General features: G+C 44.6%; 1 protein-coding gene across 2 annotated transcripts in view; it reads left to right on the top strand.

Annotated features, from left to right (window-relative positions):
• Positions 1 to 18240, top strand: part of TRDMT1 (tRNA aspartic acid methyltransferase 1) — a 542866-nt gene that overhangs the window by 405477 nt on the left and 119149 nt on the right. For both annotated transcript variants that reach the window (XM_069648351.1, XM_069648352.1), the window contains exon 10: positions 12666 to 12795. In XM_069648351.1, coding sequence (XP_069504452.1) covers positions 12666 to 12795 — 130 coding nt within the window. The remainder of the gene's footprint in view (positions 1 to 12665; positions 12796 to 18240) is intronic.

Here is an 18240-nt window from a genome sequence, read left to right on the forward strand (position 1 = left end):
ACACTAAAAACACTGATATGCAAGCGTTTGGAGCTGTCATGCATGAAGAACAGGGATCCAGCCTATTGTTGGGACTTTTGGGGGAGCTGCCAGTGGAATACCAGGACTTTGCAGATGTCTTCCAAAAAGAACAAGCGAATACACTGCCCCGGCATAGGTCCTATGATTGTCAAAAAGATCTCGTGCCAGATGCGCAGATACCGTGCAGCCGCATTTACGTGCTGACAGCTGCGGAAAATGGCCATTTGAAGGAATACCTGCATCAGTACTTGGCAAACTGGTTTATTAAACCCCCAAAGTCACCTGTGGCATCACTGTTTATCATCCCAAAGAAAGAAGGGGACATTAGGACCTGCATAGATTGCTGCTCATTAAATAAGGTAACACTCAAGAACCGTTACTCCATTCCACTAATTCCGGTGTTGCTGAATCAGGCAAAAGATGCATGCATATATACCGAGCTCAATCTACGAGTGGCCTACCATCTGGTACATGTCAATGAGGAGGACGAGTGGAAAACCTATCAGACCAAATTCGGCCTCCATGAGTTTCAGGTAATGCCATTTGGGCTGTGCAATGCGCCTGCTGTGTTCCAATACTTCATAAACAATTTAATCAGGGAATTCCTCGACATCTGCACAGTGGCATCCTCATCTATTCACGTTCCCTCCAGGAAAATGTAACTCACGAAAGAGCAGTTCTGACGCAATTAAGGAAGCACCACCTCTTCGCTAAATTGGGTAAATGCTCATTTCACATAGAAAAGGTAGAATTCCTGGGATATATACTGACACCTGACGAAATAACCACGGTCAGTCCTAAAGTAGAAGCCATATTACAATGGCCTTCACCAACCTCAGTTAATGGAGTCAAGAGTTTTCTTGGCTTTGTGAACTTCTATAGACGTTATATCCCTGACTTTTCCAAAGTGGCACACCCCATAACAAACTTTCTACAGAAAAACAAGACGTTCCATTGGACCCTAGAGGCGGAGGCAACATTCCTGCTGTTGAAGGACTTGATCATGGCGGCGCCTATCCTGGCACAACCAAAACCTGACTTACCATTTGTGTTGGAAACGGACGCTTCGCATGTAGCCATGGGTGCAGTTCTATTGCAACCTGGTCAAGACAGACAGCTTCATCTGGTCCCCTTCTGGTCCCAGAGGTTCACGCCAATGGAAATAAATGATGCCATTATGGACAAAGAACTACTAGCCAACAAGGCAGCTTTCAAGGAGTGGTGCCACTACCCGTTAGGAGCCGCATGCAGCACAACAGTGTTCACTGATCACTGAAATCTACAATTCTTGAAATCTGCTAGAGCATTGTCAGCATGGCAACTGAAATGGGCATTGTTCTTTGTTGTTTTTGATTTCCTGATCACTTACCATCTTATGGCAAAGAACGGCAAGGCCGACGCGCTGTTGCGAACATTCATGAGTCCTGAGGAGGAAGTGTGAGGCACTTAAGCGCCTTCACTTTTCACCCGTATTCTCTGCTCAGGTGGCTTGGGAAAGGCAATCTCTTTTGGATCCTGGCCCTGGAGGTGGATATGCGAGGGAGGATCAACTGGGTGGAGGAGACTTGGGGCGTGAGGAGATGACATCCTTAGGTGAGACATGGTATCCCCCCATTCCCTTTCCAAAATGAAACATGCTCGGGGCTCAAGTGAACCCCACTCCACTTGTAAAGTAGCGCCACAAATAAATGAAGAGTACACACTCAAAAGTGATAAGAAGTTGAAAGTATATTAAAAAAAGTGCCCTTTCTGAGACACATGTTTTCGGCGACTGGCTCGCCTTTTTCAATCAGGGCTAAATTAAATGATCATAACATTGAACAGGTTGCAGTTCACAATAATGTGTGCAATGAAAACAGTGGAGTCAGTGACATATTCATAACATGAAATTAAAGTAACAATACAAACAAAGGGGTGCACAAAATTCAAATGGTGCAAAAATGTGGTGAGAATTTAAACACAGAAAAAACAAGGCAGGGGGAAGGGGAAGGAAGGGGAAGGAATAGTATGGGTGAGAGAAATAGCAACAAGAAAGGAACAAGGGTACAGATGCGATGAAGTATATGTGATCTGATTCGGCCTCTATATTATATTGTTAGAGCAATGGATATTAACTCAAAAGTATGGGTAAAGTCTTACCTAATGGATATCACTTATAAGTCAAATCTACAATTTAACGGATGCCATGTTCATGGGATAAATCCCGCCTGTTAGAAAATGCACATATTAGAAAGAAGGTAGTATGGAGTATTCAGAGGTATTGTTTATGTGGTGCCATAGGGCTAAGAGCGAATGGTGAAAATCATAGAAAGAATGCAAACTATGCACTTTAAATGTGAAACGATCTAAGTTAATTCAATAAATTGAATAGATGGTGGACAATGGCCCTAAATCCATAAACGACAGCAAATTGGTTGGAGCTGCTATTAAGGCGTGAACATGATGCCACGGGATATGGCCAATGCGGCTTCCCGAGCGCATCATTAAAATATATGCAGCACAAGTTTCTCACTTAAAAGTATAATGTAATTCTGAATGAATTTAAGTAAATTACTGGTACTCATGCAGCATACTGATAGACACGTGTCTCATAAAGGGCACTTTTTTGAATATACTTTCAACTTCTTACCACTTTTGAGTGTGTACTCTTCATTTATTTGTGGCGCTACTTTACAAGTGGAGTGGGGTTCACTTGAGCCCCGAGCATGTTCCAGTATTCGGCTTATAGGGGGTTCTACTTCGTTACTCCACTGAGAAGCTGCCACCCCTTCTTTAGCGCAGGACACAGATGGTTGATATTATACAAAAAAACGGTTTAATTGTACCTTTCCAAAATGAACCTTCTATCCCTCAAGCCTTTGTAGGCTACTGTCAGCCCTTTCCCTTTGAGTCCCTGTGAAATTTCCCCAAAATAATCATCTTAAAACTGGGACGAGGAAGAGACCAACTAAGAGGACACGTTCTTATTTAGGGGAGGTACACACCTATTCACCTTATGTTGTTAATGCAGACACACATCAGTCAAGTACCAAGAGGAGTAGGAGACAGCGCAGACTAATGCACACTTCCTTTAATTCAAACCTCCCCAAACACCACTTTGGTACTGAGACAAAGAAGAGGGCTATGGAAGTGTACCGTTGGAATGGTCAGGCATGTCCAGCTAATAGGTTTCGTGAAGATCAGGCAACTGAACTAAATGACCCACACCTTTGGGCCTTTAACAATTCCACTAGTTATAAGAAGCCTGGCTGCACAGCAAGTAGAGTAGCACGGAAAGGAACCCAGAAGTGGGTTGCGAACACAAGCTGGAGAGAAGTTGGCCATACAGCATGCAGAAACAAGTGCTTTTGGAAAAACAAACAAACTGAAGGTTGTAACAAGCAATTTTGAATGGCGCGATAAGTATTTTGAATACCGAACGGATCGAAAGACATTGTGAACCATTTTGAATGCTGCATAAATCAAAAGCAAGTTATGAGCACTTGTGAATGGAATGGAAACAAGGTGGTGCAAGTAAGAGATAGCACAGAGTGAATTGTTTCAGACACAAGTGTTGGCAAAGCCAAGAGAATACCAAGAAGGTTATTAGAGGAGAAACCAACTGTTGGGCAAAGTTCAAATAATTCAAGGAACTGCAGGTTAAGGGAAAACCTGTATTGGCAAGAGACAGAAGAATTCACAAGGTGTAACAAAGTGCATGGTGGCAAACCAGGCCACGGTAAAGTGTTGGAAGAGTATAACATTGATGAAAGGAACAAGTTTAACTGTTCAAGGAAAGCAGTGGACAATTGCTGACAAAAATCAGATAAGAAGAGGTATTGGTTGCAGGACCTGTAATGGGTGGACTATGTGGTCCAACAACTGCGCCCAGACCGAGTGCCCTTTAGGAAGAAAGCCAATGAAAGTATCAATACAGAAGCTTGTGTTGTGCAACAGCTGCTGTGAGAAACCTGAGGGCATCCTCACATATACTCCCCTTGGATCTTCCTCTCAGTTTGGCCAGGGAAAGGCTTTTACTTTTGTATCCTGACCCTGGGGGTGGATATGTGAGAGAGGATCACCTGGGTGGAGGGACCTAGGGGAGTAGGGCGAGGATGTCTGCAGGTGAGACATGGTGTCCCTCTTTTCCCTATGAGAATGAATCCTCCCTTCATAGGGTTTTGTCAGTCCCTAACGCTTCCATAAAGACCCTATGATCCTCAATCATGTGCATTTATGACTGGGACGAGGAAGAGGCGACTAGGAGTAATGCACACTTCTAGTCAGTTTCACCACTGTGTTACAGAGGCAAGGAAGATGCCTATGGAGGATCAGGCATGTCAATTTAATTGGTATAATGAGGGTCAGGCAAACTACCCGCGCCTGCAACCTATTGTAAGGCTACAGGTACTTAAACAAAGGCCCAAGCAGCAAAGCAGAGAGAACCTGCTTGGAGAGAAGGTGGCAGCTGTGTGGCGAGGAGCAGGCTGGAGCAGGACCGACAGAGAGGATGCTGTGTGTTGCCAGGGGAAGATGGAGATGACACAACCCGAGTGGGCCGCAAGAGGACCAAAGCCCCAGCAATTATCTGAGCTGCTTGTTCCCAGCTGGTGCTGGGAACACAGACACCTCCAAACTTCCGCGGGACGCTGCACAAAGTTTTCCCAAGAGTGAGCGCTGCTCACTGGAGCTCCTGACGTGTATCCGGCAGTGAGGAAAAGAACGGAGAACGGTAAGAAGACGCCCGGCAAAGCAGAGCAACACCAGTGAGTGCGAGACAGGGAACACTCATACTGGGGTGCTCTAGGGGCAGATCTTGGACAATTAATGTTTAGGAACGAGCGAAAAGCTTATAGGAATGGGCTTTGGAACCCGAATGAAGAAATAATGAATCATGAAAAAGTTCTCATGTATTTTGGGAAATAAAACGGCCTATATTAAGTACCGAACTAAAGCAAAGATATGGAAATCATGTGAAATTATGACATGAGCGGAAAACGAATGATGCAGCATTGTGAAAGGAATGAAACTTGATAAGAGGCATTGAGGAACCAAGAAAAAGCTGTCATGAATACTTGTGAACTAAAGGAAAAGTGTGAAAGACAAGTTGTTGAACTAAGAGGAGCAAGGTGGTGGAAGAAGATATAGAACACAGAATAAGGTGAATGCAAGTTGTGGCAAAGCCAAAAGACTGACAATATACAAGCAGTGACCAAGCCCCAAAACCGCCAAAGAGAAACCACAGCACATGTTAAGTAATGACACTGGTGCTCAGTAGAAAATCAGTGTTAATAAAGACGAACTAAGAGCTTCACAACGTCCCAAAGGTTATTGGTTGTTTGACCTGTAATGGGTGCACCTACAACTGCACCTAGACCGACTAGCCCAACTTGGGAAAGAGCCAATGGAAGACCAAAGACAGATGCTGTGTGATACAAGTGCTGAAGTGAAAGAAAGCATCTGTTTGAATTAATACGAGTCAAAAGGAGTATAAAGTGAAGCTGGAAGTATTGGGGAAAGTTAAGCGACTTGAACTGAGTGGGACTGTGTTAACCCTTGGGGACGAGAACCCTGAGGTATTTTGGAACTGTCTTGAACTTGGGAAAGGGAACCCTGAGATATCCTGAAACTGTGTTACACTTGGGGAAGGGAACCCTGAGTCCTTTGTGTGGAACTATTTGTATTTGAGGAAGGGGAAGCTGAAACAAGGCCGCGCTGGAAAAATCTCACAACTGTATTTTGAACACTATTTCTTTTAGTGCTGACACCCCTAGTTGTCAGGGCAAGTATAGGTTTTGGATACAGAGAGACTTTTAGGTTGATCTTACTGACACAGTCTATTCTTTGTTTCTTTAGGTAGGGAAATCCCACCTTTGCCAAGGGCAATTTAGGCCTTAATCAATCCTGACATATAAAATAAAGTCCTTTTTGTTACGAAAGTGAATCTGTTGTCTGTGTCTTGCTTCATGATGCCTTCACACTGCTTATATGATTTTGAAGTCAAGAAACAGATATATCTTTGTGAAACAGTGAAGAGAACGGATGACAAGAGAGTTGGAAGTATCCCAAACAACTGTATCGTTTTGAAAAGCTAGAAGATTTGAATTCTTGAGGAATGGAACCCCAATCTTTTGCGAACTGTCTTGAACTTAGGGAAGGGAAAGCTGATCACAAGCCAAGAGCCGGAAGAAGCTCTAAGCTTTCTTTTGAACTTCTTAACACTATTCATTTTGAGACTAATATCCCTATACATTGTACAAAATTAGTTGTGAGGGCAAGTATAGGTTTTGGACACAGACAGTCATTTGATTTGGGCATCATGATGCAGACTATGCTTAATTTTCTTAAGGTAGGGAAATCCCACCTAAGCAAAGGGCAAGTAAGGCATTCATCCACCCTGCCTTTTAAGTTAAAGAAAAATTGGTTAAGAAAACTTGAACCTGTTGTCTGTGTCTGACTCATGATTCCTTCACAAAGAAGAGACACAACATCCGCCGGAGCCTCCACTGATCATAGCACTGAACCGCATCATATGGGGCCTATGTGTATCAAACAGCACTGTCCTGTTAAATGATCGGAAACTAAACAGGAATTGGCAGTGAAGGGAGGGGAACGTTGCATTGTATATGGGCTACCCTACTATGGCCTTATACCTGCCAACTGAAACACTACACAAACTGTTCCTACAAGCGCACCATGATTCCTTGCTTGCCAGACATCCCGGAATTAGCAAAACCCTTCTGAAGATACCGGGGGCATGTAAGCATGCCCTTCCTTACATGCAGATGTTGAGGAGTATGTCCTGACTTGCAGGATATGTGCACAGCAGAAGGTGGCACGATAGAAATCACAAGGGCTATTTCAAACCCTATCAGTACCTCCTGCTCCTTGGCAAACCTGGTCTGTAGACCGTATATGGTATGGTGGTATTGGATCATATTTCTAAAGCACAGCTGTGACCCATGGGGTATCCTGGTGCTGAGAAAAGGCAATGAAAAAGAGCGTTGAAGAGCGGCATCTCATAAAACAGGACATCAGGAGTCTGACAACTAAGAACCTAGTACATGGTTGGAAACAGAAACGTTTTTAATTGTTTCCTAAAGAATTAATAGTTTTCGGTGGTCTGCAGCATCAATGGGAGGCTATTCCAAAGTATTGGAGCTGCCACTGAGAAGGCACGGTCACCATTGTACTTTTCTTAAAGCAAGGAACTGTCGGAAACAATCTGTCTGCCGACCGCAACACTCGCGATGGTCTATACTTAAACAGCCTTTCCTGCGTCATAGTAAGCCCTGTGTTCAAGGCATAGCGTCTTAAAATTAATTCCGGCCTCCACTGGGAGGTTTTCTTTTTTAGTGGGCAGGTGTGCGTTAATCTGGGAGATTTTGTCGCAAGCCTTGCCGAAGAATTTTGCAAGACCTGCAAGCACTTAATATGGAATTTCGAGTGTGCTAGTAATGGAGCATTACAATCATCTATTGTTCCCAAACTAGAAGCCAAGATCAATGGAGCCCAAAGTTCCTCTGATAAAAATGGCAGAACCTTTTGTAAGATTTTCAATTTCATATGCCCCGCACTACATCTAGCACTGACCTGAAGTGTCAGTGCATAGGATTCTGAGATGTTTACGCCTAGATTTTTAACCGATGCCATGGGCAGAAGAAGAGTACCAAGTTCTGACGGCCAGCAGTCCGTGTCCAGAGGCTCTTTGCAAATTGAGGACCAATGATCAATGCCTCGGTTTTGCCCCCGTTTAGCATAAGCCAATTGTGGTTCATCCACTTACCAATTAATAAAAGAACGTTTGTGATGTCTGCTGCAATTGCTGTAAGATCTTGCTCAATACGAAAAACCAGTTGAGTATCATCTGCGTATGAGTTAAGGGAACACCCAAACGACTGAATGATGGCCATCAGAGGTTTTATATATATATGTTAAATGGGATGGGCGACAGGCCCGAGCCCTGTGGAACTTCCTATCCTACCTTACCTCTCGTGCTTTATATGGAGGCATGGATACTGTCTGTCGATGGCTAGAAAGCAAAAATGTTAGCCATAACAGGGCTATGCCCAAGAAGCCACTCTCATCAAGCTGTTTGCACAGCAGGCCATGATCGATCATATCGAACGCAGCTGACAGGTCCAGCAAAACCGCTGCCCTGTCAGCACTCCTGGTCAAGTCATCGATCACTGTCGCTGGCACTGATTAAGTGCTCATACCTGGCCGAAGACCTGATTGGTGGGGATGCAATATGTTTTCTCCTTCCAAATGATCTCTAATCTGTGGAGTCACCATCGCTTCCGATACCTTCATAAGAAATTTCAGAAGGGATATTGGTTGTAAATGGGCCGGCTCCAGGGAATCCAACGCTGGCTTCTTAAGCAGCGTTGTAACAAGAGCATGTTTCAATGAGGCTGGAATATGTCCAGTACCTAAAGACATATAGGTATATAAAGTCTAACTATAAAGATTTATAGTTGAATTACCCAAAAGATAGGGCTTCAACACGAGAATCGTGGTAGTAGATCACCTCAAAGAAATTGCATACTTTCTCCTACACAAAGTAATCCCCACTGCCTAAGAACTCGGTAGAGCATTGACAGAATAAGTAGTGAAACTACATGTACTCCCCACGTGCTCTACCTTGTACGATACGGTGAGCTGGTTTGAAGGTGCAGCAACAGTGTTATGAAGTTTGAGAGGGTGCCAAAAGCAGCACCAGCATGTTCTGTTGATTCGAATGGTGTTGAACATGGTTTGACGATGGCCCTAAATGGTTTAACTGTGAAAAACGGATCCTGTCAGTTCTGGCTCTCAGGATGCTGTGAGACCCACTGCAGGGGTTCTAGGACAAGGTGAGTCATTTCAAATTCTGTTCTCCCATTGTGGAGTGGTTTGCAAGCAGAGTGGTAGGCCTTGGTCCTCAGCAATAGTTATCCCCAATGTGCCCGGGAGTGGGTAGGGAGCAGAGGTTGCCTCTGCCTAGGAGCACTCATTCACCTCAATGGCTGAGGGCTTTTGAAACAAAGATTCTTCCAAACAAGGTCTGATTGAATTCTGTCTTAAATCATGGATGGACCAAAGTGAATCATAGAAGGGGTGCCTCTTTTTTTTAGGTAAAAGGTCTCTCTGGATTGGAGGAAAACAAGCCTGCTTTAAGGGGTGCTATTCCTGTCCTTGTGACAAGTGGTCTCTGGATGGGAAGGAAGGAAGGAAGGATGGAAGGAAGAAAGGAAGGAAGGAAGAAAGGAAGGAAGGAAGGAAGAAAGGAAGAAAGGAAGGAAGTAAGGAAGGAAGGAAGGAAAGAACCCACCTTGGTATGCAGTACCCTGGTGGGAGGCTAACTTTTTTTTAAGGGTGTGCCCTTTAAATCCTGTTTCCTAAGAGGTGTTACCCAACCTTTCAAGAGAGGTAGCTCCCACTGGCTATTGTCCTTCTGATTGCAGCAGAGACAGACAGTGTACGGAGAATACACACAGCCTGTCCATAGCTGGCCTGGTCTCAGTGTTGACATATACAAGATAGAGATTAGCTGTGGCTTTAATCTGTAGAGGAGGTCCCAGATACGACCTGCACCCCTGCCCCCCATTGCGAGTTGCCAGTAAGGTACTCACCATGATACGTGACATATGAGGAGCAAATGAACCAACAGAGAGCCGCACTGGGACTCTGCCCTTGTACGTAAGGAGATCAATACCGGTTGAAGCAGCCATAACGCAACAACCCTGGGCAGCATGATACCCTATCAGACAGCCATACCAGCCACTGATACAAAATGAGGAATACCTGCACACAGTCCACGAGGAGACCCCTAAAGCCTTAATGAAAATAAACCAAGGACCCGAGCAGCCCTGAGAACAAACAGACTTGGCTACTGAAAGCACAAATGCCAGTACTAGTAACTGCAAGGATAATGATAAAGGATGCAGGGGAGAGACACTGTTAAAATGTAAGAGAATGGTGCCATAAGACAAGATGGAAGCAACCGCCCTGCTGAATGTGTGTAAATAAGCTTGAAATGCAAGAGGCTAAGAAATTGATACTGCTTGAAATGCCTAGTAGAAAAGTAGAGCGGCAAGCGCCAACCATATATCTACCTCAATACTGCACAATGTACACGTGCAACTTCATTTTGTGAAAGCAGAAATGTACCCAGGCGGCCAAAGGCCTGACAGGCCGAGTTTAGAAACCCAGCCAAGACCAGAGAAGGAGCGGAATCAAAACTCAACAAAGAGAGGCTTATGCCAGGGAGATCGAGGTCAACCAGAGAAGGGGAGGTGAGCATGAGCTCACGAGACTCCAACTACAGAGAATACCAGCCCGCCCGTGAAGGTCAAGATAAGAGAGGCCCACGCAGATGGCCAAGCGCACGCAGAATTAAATACACAAATGGTTGGAAATTGAAGTAGATTCATGGTGAACCAACACGTGACCAGACAGGCGCGAAGATGTACCACTGCCTGATGTCATCCAGAACCAGGGGGTGCCATAACTTTTCCTGATAAGAGACTACAGATCCGAGGCCATACCCAGCCATCTAATTGACACACAGCCCTAAAACACTGATTGATGGAAGGGAGGAAGGGTGAATCTTGGGACACTAGGCACCTGGGTGACTACTCTAAAGCTGCTAATTAAAATGGAGATTTATGTTTTGGGGTGTAACTTTCCCAATCACAAGGGACCATGTAATCTAGTGTCCTATAGACACTGTAACCAATGAGACGTCGTACTTGTAGTGACGTCAGTCACGTGTGGTGTAGAGGGAAGGGCGTAGACGCCCACCCGATAAGAGTTATCCAATCCACTTGCATTATTTCCATATACAGATATAGCACCTATACTTAAGTTACCTTTCCCAACCAATTGTACTGCATGATGATTTTTTTTGTAGAATTAGGTTGAATTTGCCCATAAAAGAGGCTGTTGGACTGATGTTCGAGGAAGTCAGGGTGAGGCAGGTGTTCGTGATGCTGCTGATTTCCATAAGCTGATGTATGTATCATTAAACAGACTTCCCTTTGCCAATTTACTGAGTCCTGATTATTGAACCTTGCCGGAGTATGTGAATCCTGCACTCTGTCCTCGCATGATGCAGCTATCTTGTATTACTAGTTTTCGAGGGTGAGTACTGACCAATGGGCCCATCAGTATTATTTATAGATTAAACTTCCAACAGGAGGATAGCATGTCATAATTATGTAGTTTTGGAACAAAGGCACAGATTTTAAATGCAGCCTCTGTGCTGGAGTGACTACTGTCACCCCAACTGTTGGAGAGGGCACCTGTTACCTCTGAACTTGCTCTGTGCTTCTCAGGGGGAAATGATACTGATGCAGCAGGTCACAGGTGTACACTATGCTTTTGGCATGTAGTTTGATGAAAGGGGCATCTGGTTAGCAGACGTTCTGAGATGGAATTGCCTGCCTCATTTAATACAGATCAAAAAAGCTAGAGTTTATATACCCTTGCTAGATGGAAATCCTTCACACCTGTGCTAAAATCTCTCAGCCTTGCAAGTAATGTGGGGTGGCTTACATTGTGAAATGCTGCAGATAATTTCAGCCACACTAATATCATTGCTTGTCTCGAAGATGTGCAAGATTGTTCTCCGGAATAAGATTCACACCCCATGCGTAAGACAGTGTGGCGAAGTTGAATTCCACAAGAAGTTAATATGGATGTGCTCTCAGGTATAGGACACATTTCCAATGAGTAAAAAAGTTCTTCTAGGTGTATGGGAGTGCGGTGCAATGTGTGGCATATCCACCCAGTGGGCGAGTCGGTACAACCATGGGGGAGATCCCTGTGTTACAAAGTGTAAGCCTCGGGCCTAACGAGTCAGAGTAATACTAGGTGTGCACCTAAAGGGTGAGGCTCTGCTCCAACGTAAGAAACTCAATCCAAATCGGTAAGATGATTGCCCTTGGTGCAAAACCTCATCCAGTGAACCTCATCCAGTGAATGACACTTTTGTCCTTGGTGCATTAGATGGTGATGTGAGGTTAGGGGGTGGATCTGTGCTTTGAGGTGTTAGTTACACAAAAGGATTCATTTGTTTTCTCAGTGGGAGAAGTACTGAGGGAATGAGATTGTGCTCCCGGGGGTGAGACACACCCTCATCAGTGGGAATGTAATTTGAGATGTGACTGTCACCCAATAATTTAGCATGAATTAGAGTGCATTTTGAGGTGTCAGTCACACAAAATGATTCACATAGGTTTCTGAGCAGCGAGTTTGTCGCCCACGATTGAAGAGACACTGATCCAGTTGACACCTAATGGGTAAGGCAGGGCTCATTTACACATAGAAAAGCATCCCCTTACGCACACTCTATTTCTCTCTCTCTCTTTCCTTCTCTCCATTTCTCTCTCTCTCGCCCCATCTCTACTTCTCACGCTCCCTCTTTCTCTCTTGGTCTTGGAACAGTTTTGTGACCCCTCGTAGCTTGAAAACTAAAATGGCTTTTGTCACTGAGTACCTGTATTGTGCATATTATCTCAAGGCTCATTAACCAGGCTGCTTATTTTACTGTTGCCTTTTGTTCTCCACATATATTGGTTCAGAGAAATGATGTGTGTTTTGAGAAACTGTGTAGATGTAAGCAATGCTAGCTATGCTCGTTTAGGTGTGTGGTATTGATCAGGTCTCACCTTTCTCCACAGATCGATTCAGCTTTTAAGTCATTAGAGGATTTATCCGAAGAGGAAAAACTTGCCAATTTATCATCACTAAAACTGCGATATTTTACTCCACGGGAAATAGCCAATCTCCATGGTTTTCCAGCCAGCTTTGGTATGTCTTTGATGATTTGTTAAAGTTTTAACTGAAATTAATACCTATTAAGTACATGTGAGACAAAATTTGAATCAGCAAAATATAAAGTTGCTTGAAACCTTTGGTGCTTGTTTCCGTAATGTGCAAGGTTTTTGGAGTAGGCATCCATATCTTGGCAAGGATAAGGAAGCTGCTCATTTAGAAACTTGAAACTAGAGGACTAGGATTTTCTTTTACAATTTTTTGATCTATTGTGCTTAATGCCAGGTACCAGCCTCTAAGCCGGACTGAGTTTCGACCTGTGATGCTCTGCATTGCCTTACTTCCATTACACATGATTTGCACATGAGCTATTTTCCCTATGCGTTTAGCTTTGCTTTCACAGTACCTCCTACCACCCCTTTTCTAAACACTTCACTTGTTTCTGCCAGCCATGAATGTCTGGAACAATTTACAGTACTATTTAAACAACTGTTTTTTTCTACTCAGGGTTTTGTGGCGCTTCGGAAGAAGGACACAGACTCTGATGTTCCTTCTCACTGGTACTTTTTATTAACTGAAAGAAACAAACACCTATCATTATATGCCCTATGGGTTTCGCTACCTAACAAAACTAAGGTGCTCGTCATTCATCAGTGAGAGTCCAAAATTATGTTCCGTTCACTGTCCAAACTAACCTATTCTAACCCTACCGCTGTTATAATAACAAAAGCACCTGCAAATAACTTGCTTCTCCTGTGAGGTGGTTCTCCACCAAGTTCCACTCAAAATAGTTTTCAACTAGTTCTTGGTAACTACATATGTCAAGTTCTGGGTCTTCGAGGTTTCAAGTGTCTCTTTCATTTGATTGTTCTTTCATTACTTTTTGTATTTCTCCTCTCTTACTCGTATTTATCCACACTTAGAACGTTTGCCTTGACTTCACACATTCTTAATCTTTACTTCACAAACGTTGTCTAAACTTTTCCCTTGCTTTCTGATTTCTCTCCCCCTCTTCCCTGCTGATTTCCTGACTGAAACTGCCCGGGTTACCTGGCCACCCTTTCTGATCGTTGGCCCAGGCCCCGTCAATTGCCCACTTGCACTGCCTCCATGGCAACCCCTGCACCTGGGGACCGTTGTTCTGTATCCCTACAGTCCCCCACCAGTACTTTTGTCTCCACTTCCTTGCACTTGCCACCAGCTGGTCGTTTATTTATTTTCTTATTTATTCCACTTTTTCCCATGTACTGCACTTTCCCCTCTCCCTTCCCCCGTGCACTTTTCCTTTTCCCCCTTCCCATGCACTTGCGCGATCTGAATGACACTTGGCCTAGTAGGATCGTTGTCTGTCCTCCCTTTGTCCCCCCCCCCATTGCCTCATCGCGCCTTGAAACACTTGTGTATAGGCGCGTTATAAATGCCATATCATATCATATCAAATCATCTGTTCTCTTGGTTTGCCTCTCTCACAGTATCTCCTATTCAGTAATATCTCACGATTGTCCCCTTGATCTTCTGGATTATAAACCTACCAGTGAGGATTATCATTCCACATTAGTGTCTTAATTTAACAGGGATGAGTATGGGCATTCCAGTAATCATTCTCTTTTCCATCTCTTGCTCCTGATGCTTATACTGCCCGGGACAAATACCAGCATACCAGTAATGATTCTCCTTCTCTGCATTCAATCTTAGTATCTGATCAGGACTGAGACGAGTATGAGTGTGCCAGGAATTATTGAATGATCCTCTTTCTTCTCCCTCAATACAAATATCTTATCAGTACTGGGACGAGTATGAGCGTGCCAGTAAGGATTCTCTCCAGTCCCCCTCCCGGGTCTCACATTTTCCCTGTTACCTCTTATGCTCGAGGACAATGTCACCGGGTCTTTTGATGAGTTGGGACTGTCCTCTGCAGTTGTCAGGTTAGCCTCTCATAATTGTTGCGCTTTTATACACGATCTCTGCGGTTTCTGCTTTACCACTTTGTTTCCTGTTTTGTTCCAGGAAGTGTTATCAGCATTGTTCTCAGACCTTCTAGTTCACCTCTTCTCAACTTCGGTCACACTACCACCACTTACCTCTTGTTCCAGGCTAGGACGCCTCGCCTTTACTTTGGCTGCTCTCGTCCCTACTCCTCTCCAACGCCACGCATCGGAAACCGCAACTGTACTTCGCCTTCACCAAGGCTGCCATACCTGCTCATAAAGCAAGTTTGTAACTCACTTCTCTCGCAGTCTCATACTTCCTTTATTACGCCTTCCTGGCCCTTCCCCAGCATAACGTCACAGTCCTTTCTCTCTGTTTGCTCCATGATCTGTATTCCGCCACAGGTCCTTCCTTCCCCTCGTCTCAGTATCAGGCCGTTTTTCCCCTTAGAGGAATAATCATTTTATTTTGATGACAATAACAAATGTTGGTATGTTATTGATACTTTTCATCACTGGATGTCATTAGAGGTATGTTGGTGATGTACTTCTTAGGGAGTTCCTCATCAGAACAGGTGTCCTTGTCCCCAAAGGGGGAGTCTTTCCCGGTTGGGTCCTGCTTGCCTCTAACCCTAGGGAGGGTATTTGCGTAGCATGTTCACCTCCTTAGCCTCACAGGGAAAGGCTCCCCCCTTGGGGAGAAGTGACAGATTCACATGATTCGTCACAGTTTCCACTCACTGAGATTGTTTCCTCCACACATCAAATTGCGTATATTTTTCTTAAATTCTCTGCCTTCCATCTCGAGTGGTAGTTGCCCAGAATCAGTTTGTGTATTTGGCTATTTCTTATGACTTCCTCTCAGTGCCATTACATTTCATACACTGTCCGGCCCAGCCTAATTCATTTATATGGCTCATAGAAGCATTTCTTATTGATTTTCTCATAAGAATCTTATCAGAATCTCATAAGATCTTACAAAAATCCTACTTAAAACTTAATTTTATTTTTTTAACTTTAATATTTGGCAAGCACAGCAAACAACAGCATAATTACAACAGTGGTCACAAGTACAATCATTGTGTCAACAACCATGTGGTACAGTTGCAGTGTTACTCATCTGTATCTTTAGCAAGCTATACCCCAAATTCCCCCCATATGTCGTTCGGCCGAGACGAGATCAGCTGCATTGTTATATATGTCACTGATCCATGTTAGTTGCCTCAGCCAGTCCTTCACATTAGGAGGATGCAAGTCCTTCCATTTATGTAAAATACAATGCTTGGCTACCATACAAACAATGTTCAGAAAGGGTCTCAGCTGTCTCTCTGAAACCTCCCGCCACACCCCCAAACAACACACTCCTAGGTAACTTCTCCAACTGTCTCCCAAGTATAGTGGACAATGCTTCGTAGGCCTCTTCCCAGAACCACTCAAGCTCCGGGCAAGACCATAGCGTGTGTATAACCTGCATCCTTCTCACTGCACCTCGGGCAGCAATCATCATGCTCAGGGTAAAGCTTCCTCAGTTTGCGTGGCATGTAATGCAACATGGGTAGGATTTTATACTGAATTAGTTTCAATCTCGTATTCATGGACACTGTCTTAGTGAGAATGCACATGAACCTCCAAAGCCTGTCACCTCCAGTTCCAATTCCGCTGCCCACCTCCCTCTGTACTTATCCCCTCCTTCTGAGGTCCCATCTAGAATACCCTTGTACAGGGCAGCTAGTAACCCACGGCAACCATAGGAGTTGGATATATAGATGATCAGCGCGTTCTCTGGGGACTCAATCGGGTAGCGTTCCCATCTTTTTTGGACGGCCGCCCTCATCCTATAAAATTGGAGCAGCTGCGTAGGTGTACCTGTGTGCCCATTCTGACAAGTATGGGGCATCAAAAACTGTTCCCAGCCTAGTCCAATTCGATCTCAGTGAAGCATCCTACGTAGGGTAGAGGTCTGGGAAATTCCACAGCGGCAACCACCGGTAATATGGTCCACTCACTGCAGTTCTTGTGAAGATGGCTCTCCAAGCGTGTAACATTGCCTGTACCGGGTCAAAGGGGAAATCATCCTTGTAACTGGTATTCAGTATCAGGGGTTTCATGTCTGCCTCCCCCACTGCTGCCCTCTCCATTTTGAAATGTGGTGGGAGCCCGTCTATTCCATACCAATAACTTGCAAATTGCGCTTGGGCTGCTAGCCAATATATCCTCATGTGCTGGTTAGTAAACCCCCCTTTGTTGCAGGGCATTGCCATGTCTACCTATTTTATTCTCTTGCCCCCCCCCCCAGTGTGTCACAGAAATCGAGACATGTCACTGTGCAAGTCTCTAAAATACTGCTTCCCCAGCCACATAGGCACATTGACAAACAAGTACAGATGTTTGGGTACCAAGATCATTTTAATCAGCGCCAACCGGCCAGCCAGAGACATCAACACTTTCGACCAAAGATCCATTTTCATGTGTGCATGTGTAGTGTGGGCAGTGAAGTTATCGGCCATTAGTGTGGTGCGGTCCCTGGAGAAGGTGGCACCTAATTATTTCAACCTACCCTGTGCCCATTGTAAAAGGAAATGCCCCACAGGGTCGTGATGTTTTGGCGGTTAAGGAGAATGCCTCGGATTTACCATAGTTCACAGTAAATCCAGAGTATCGGCCTATGTGCGTAATGTCCTCCATGATAGGGTGTAAGTTAATTTGCTGATACATGATGTATAATAACACATCATCTGCATATAGTGAGATAATCTCTGGCTATACCGCTATCCGAAAGCCCTGCTGTCTGTGTCGATGTCGAATCAAATCAGCCATAGGCTCGAACGTCAGAGTAACAAGTATGGGCAATAGTGGGCTTCCTTGCCATGTGCCCGTACCCAGAGAAAATGATTTAGTCTGTACCCCATTAACCCGTACGGTGGCAGACGGGCATGTGTAAAGGAGCTTAATGTATTGAATTACTTGTTCACCCAGGTTGCATTTTGTGCAGTACCACAAACAGTAATGACCAGGACATCATATCAAATGCTTTTTGCGCCTCTGAGGTTACCACCATGGCTTGAGCAGTGGGTGATATGCAGAACATGACATTAAATAGTTGCCTGAGGTTCAAAGAAGTGGACCTGCCCCGTATAAACCCAGCCTGGTCTTGGTGTACCAATTAGGGCATCAGAGGCAGCAATATATTGGCAGTAACTTTGGTGTAGATTTTAGTGTCCATGTTTATCAGGTAATGGCCTATAAGAACCGCATTCCTCATGGGATTTACCGGGCTTTAACAGAACTATAATGGTGGCTTCCAAAAGCGACTCCGGGTGTTGCCCCATCTGCACAGCCTCCTCCGACACTTTTAGCAAGTAGGGGCATAGCAGAGCCCAATCTGCAATATAAAACTCTGCTGTTAGACCGTCAGGCCTGGGGATTTATTTCTAGGTAGGTCCCTAATTAGTTGTTATATTTCTCCTACAGTGAAAGAAGTATGTACCTGCGAGAGTGCTGTGGGAGAGAATCGACATCTGAATGGATTCTGAAAGAGCGTGTAGGCCCCTTC

This window comes from Ambystoma mexicanum, chromosome 2q, assembly GCF_040938575.1.
Source record: "Ambystoma mexicanum isolate Mex_15411 chromosome 2q, UKY_AmexF1_1, whole genome shotgun sequence".
NCBI lineage: Eukaryota > Metazoa > Chordata > Amphibia > Caudata > Ambystomatidae > Ambystoma > Ambystoma mexicanum.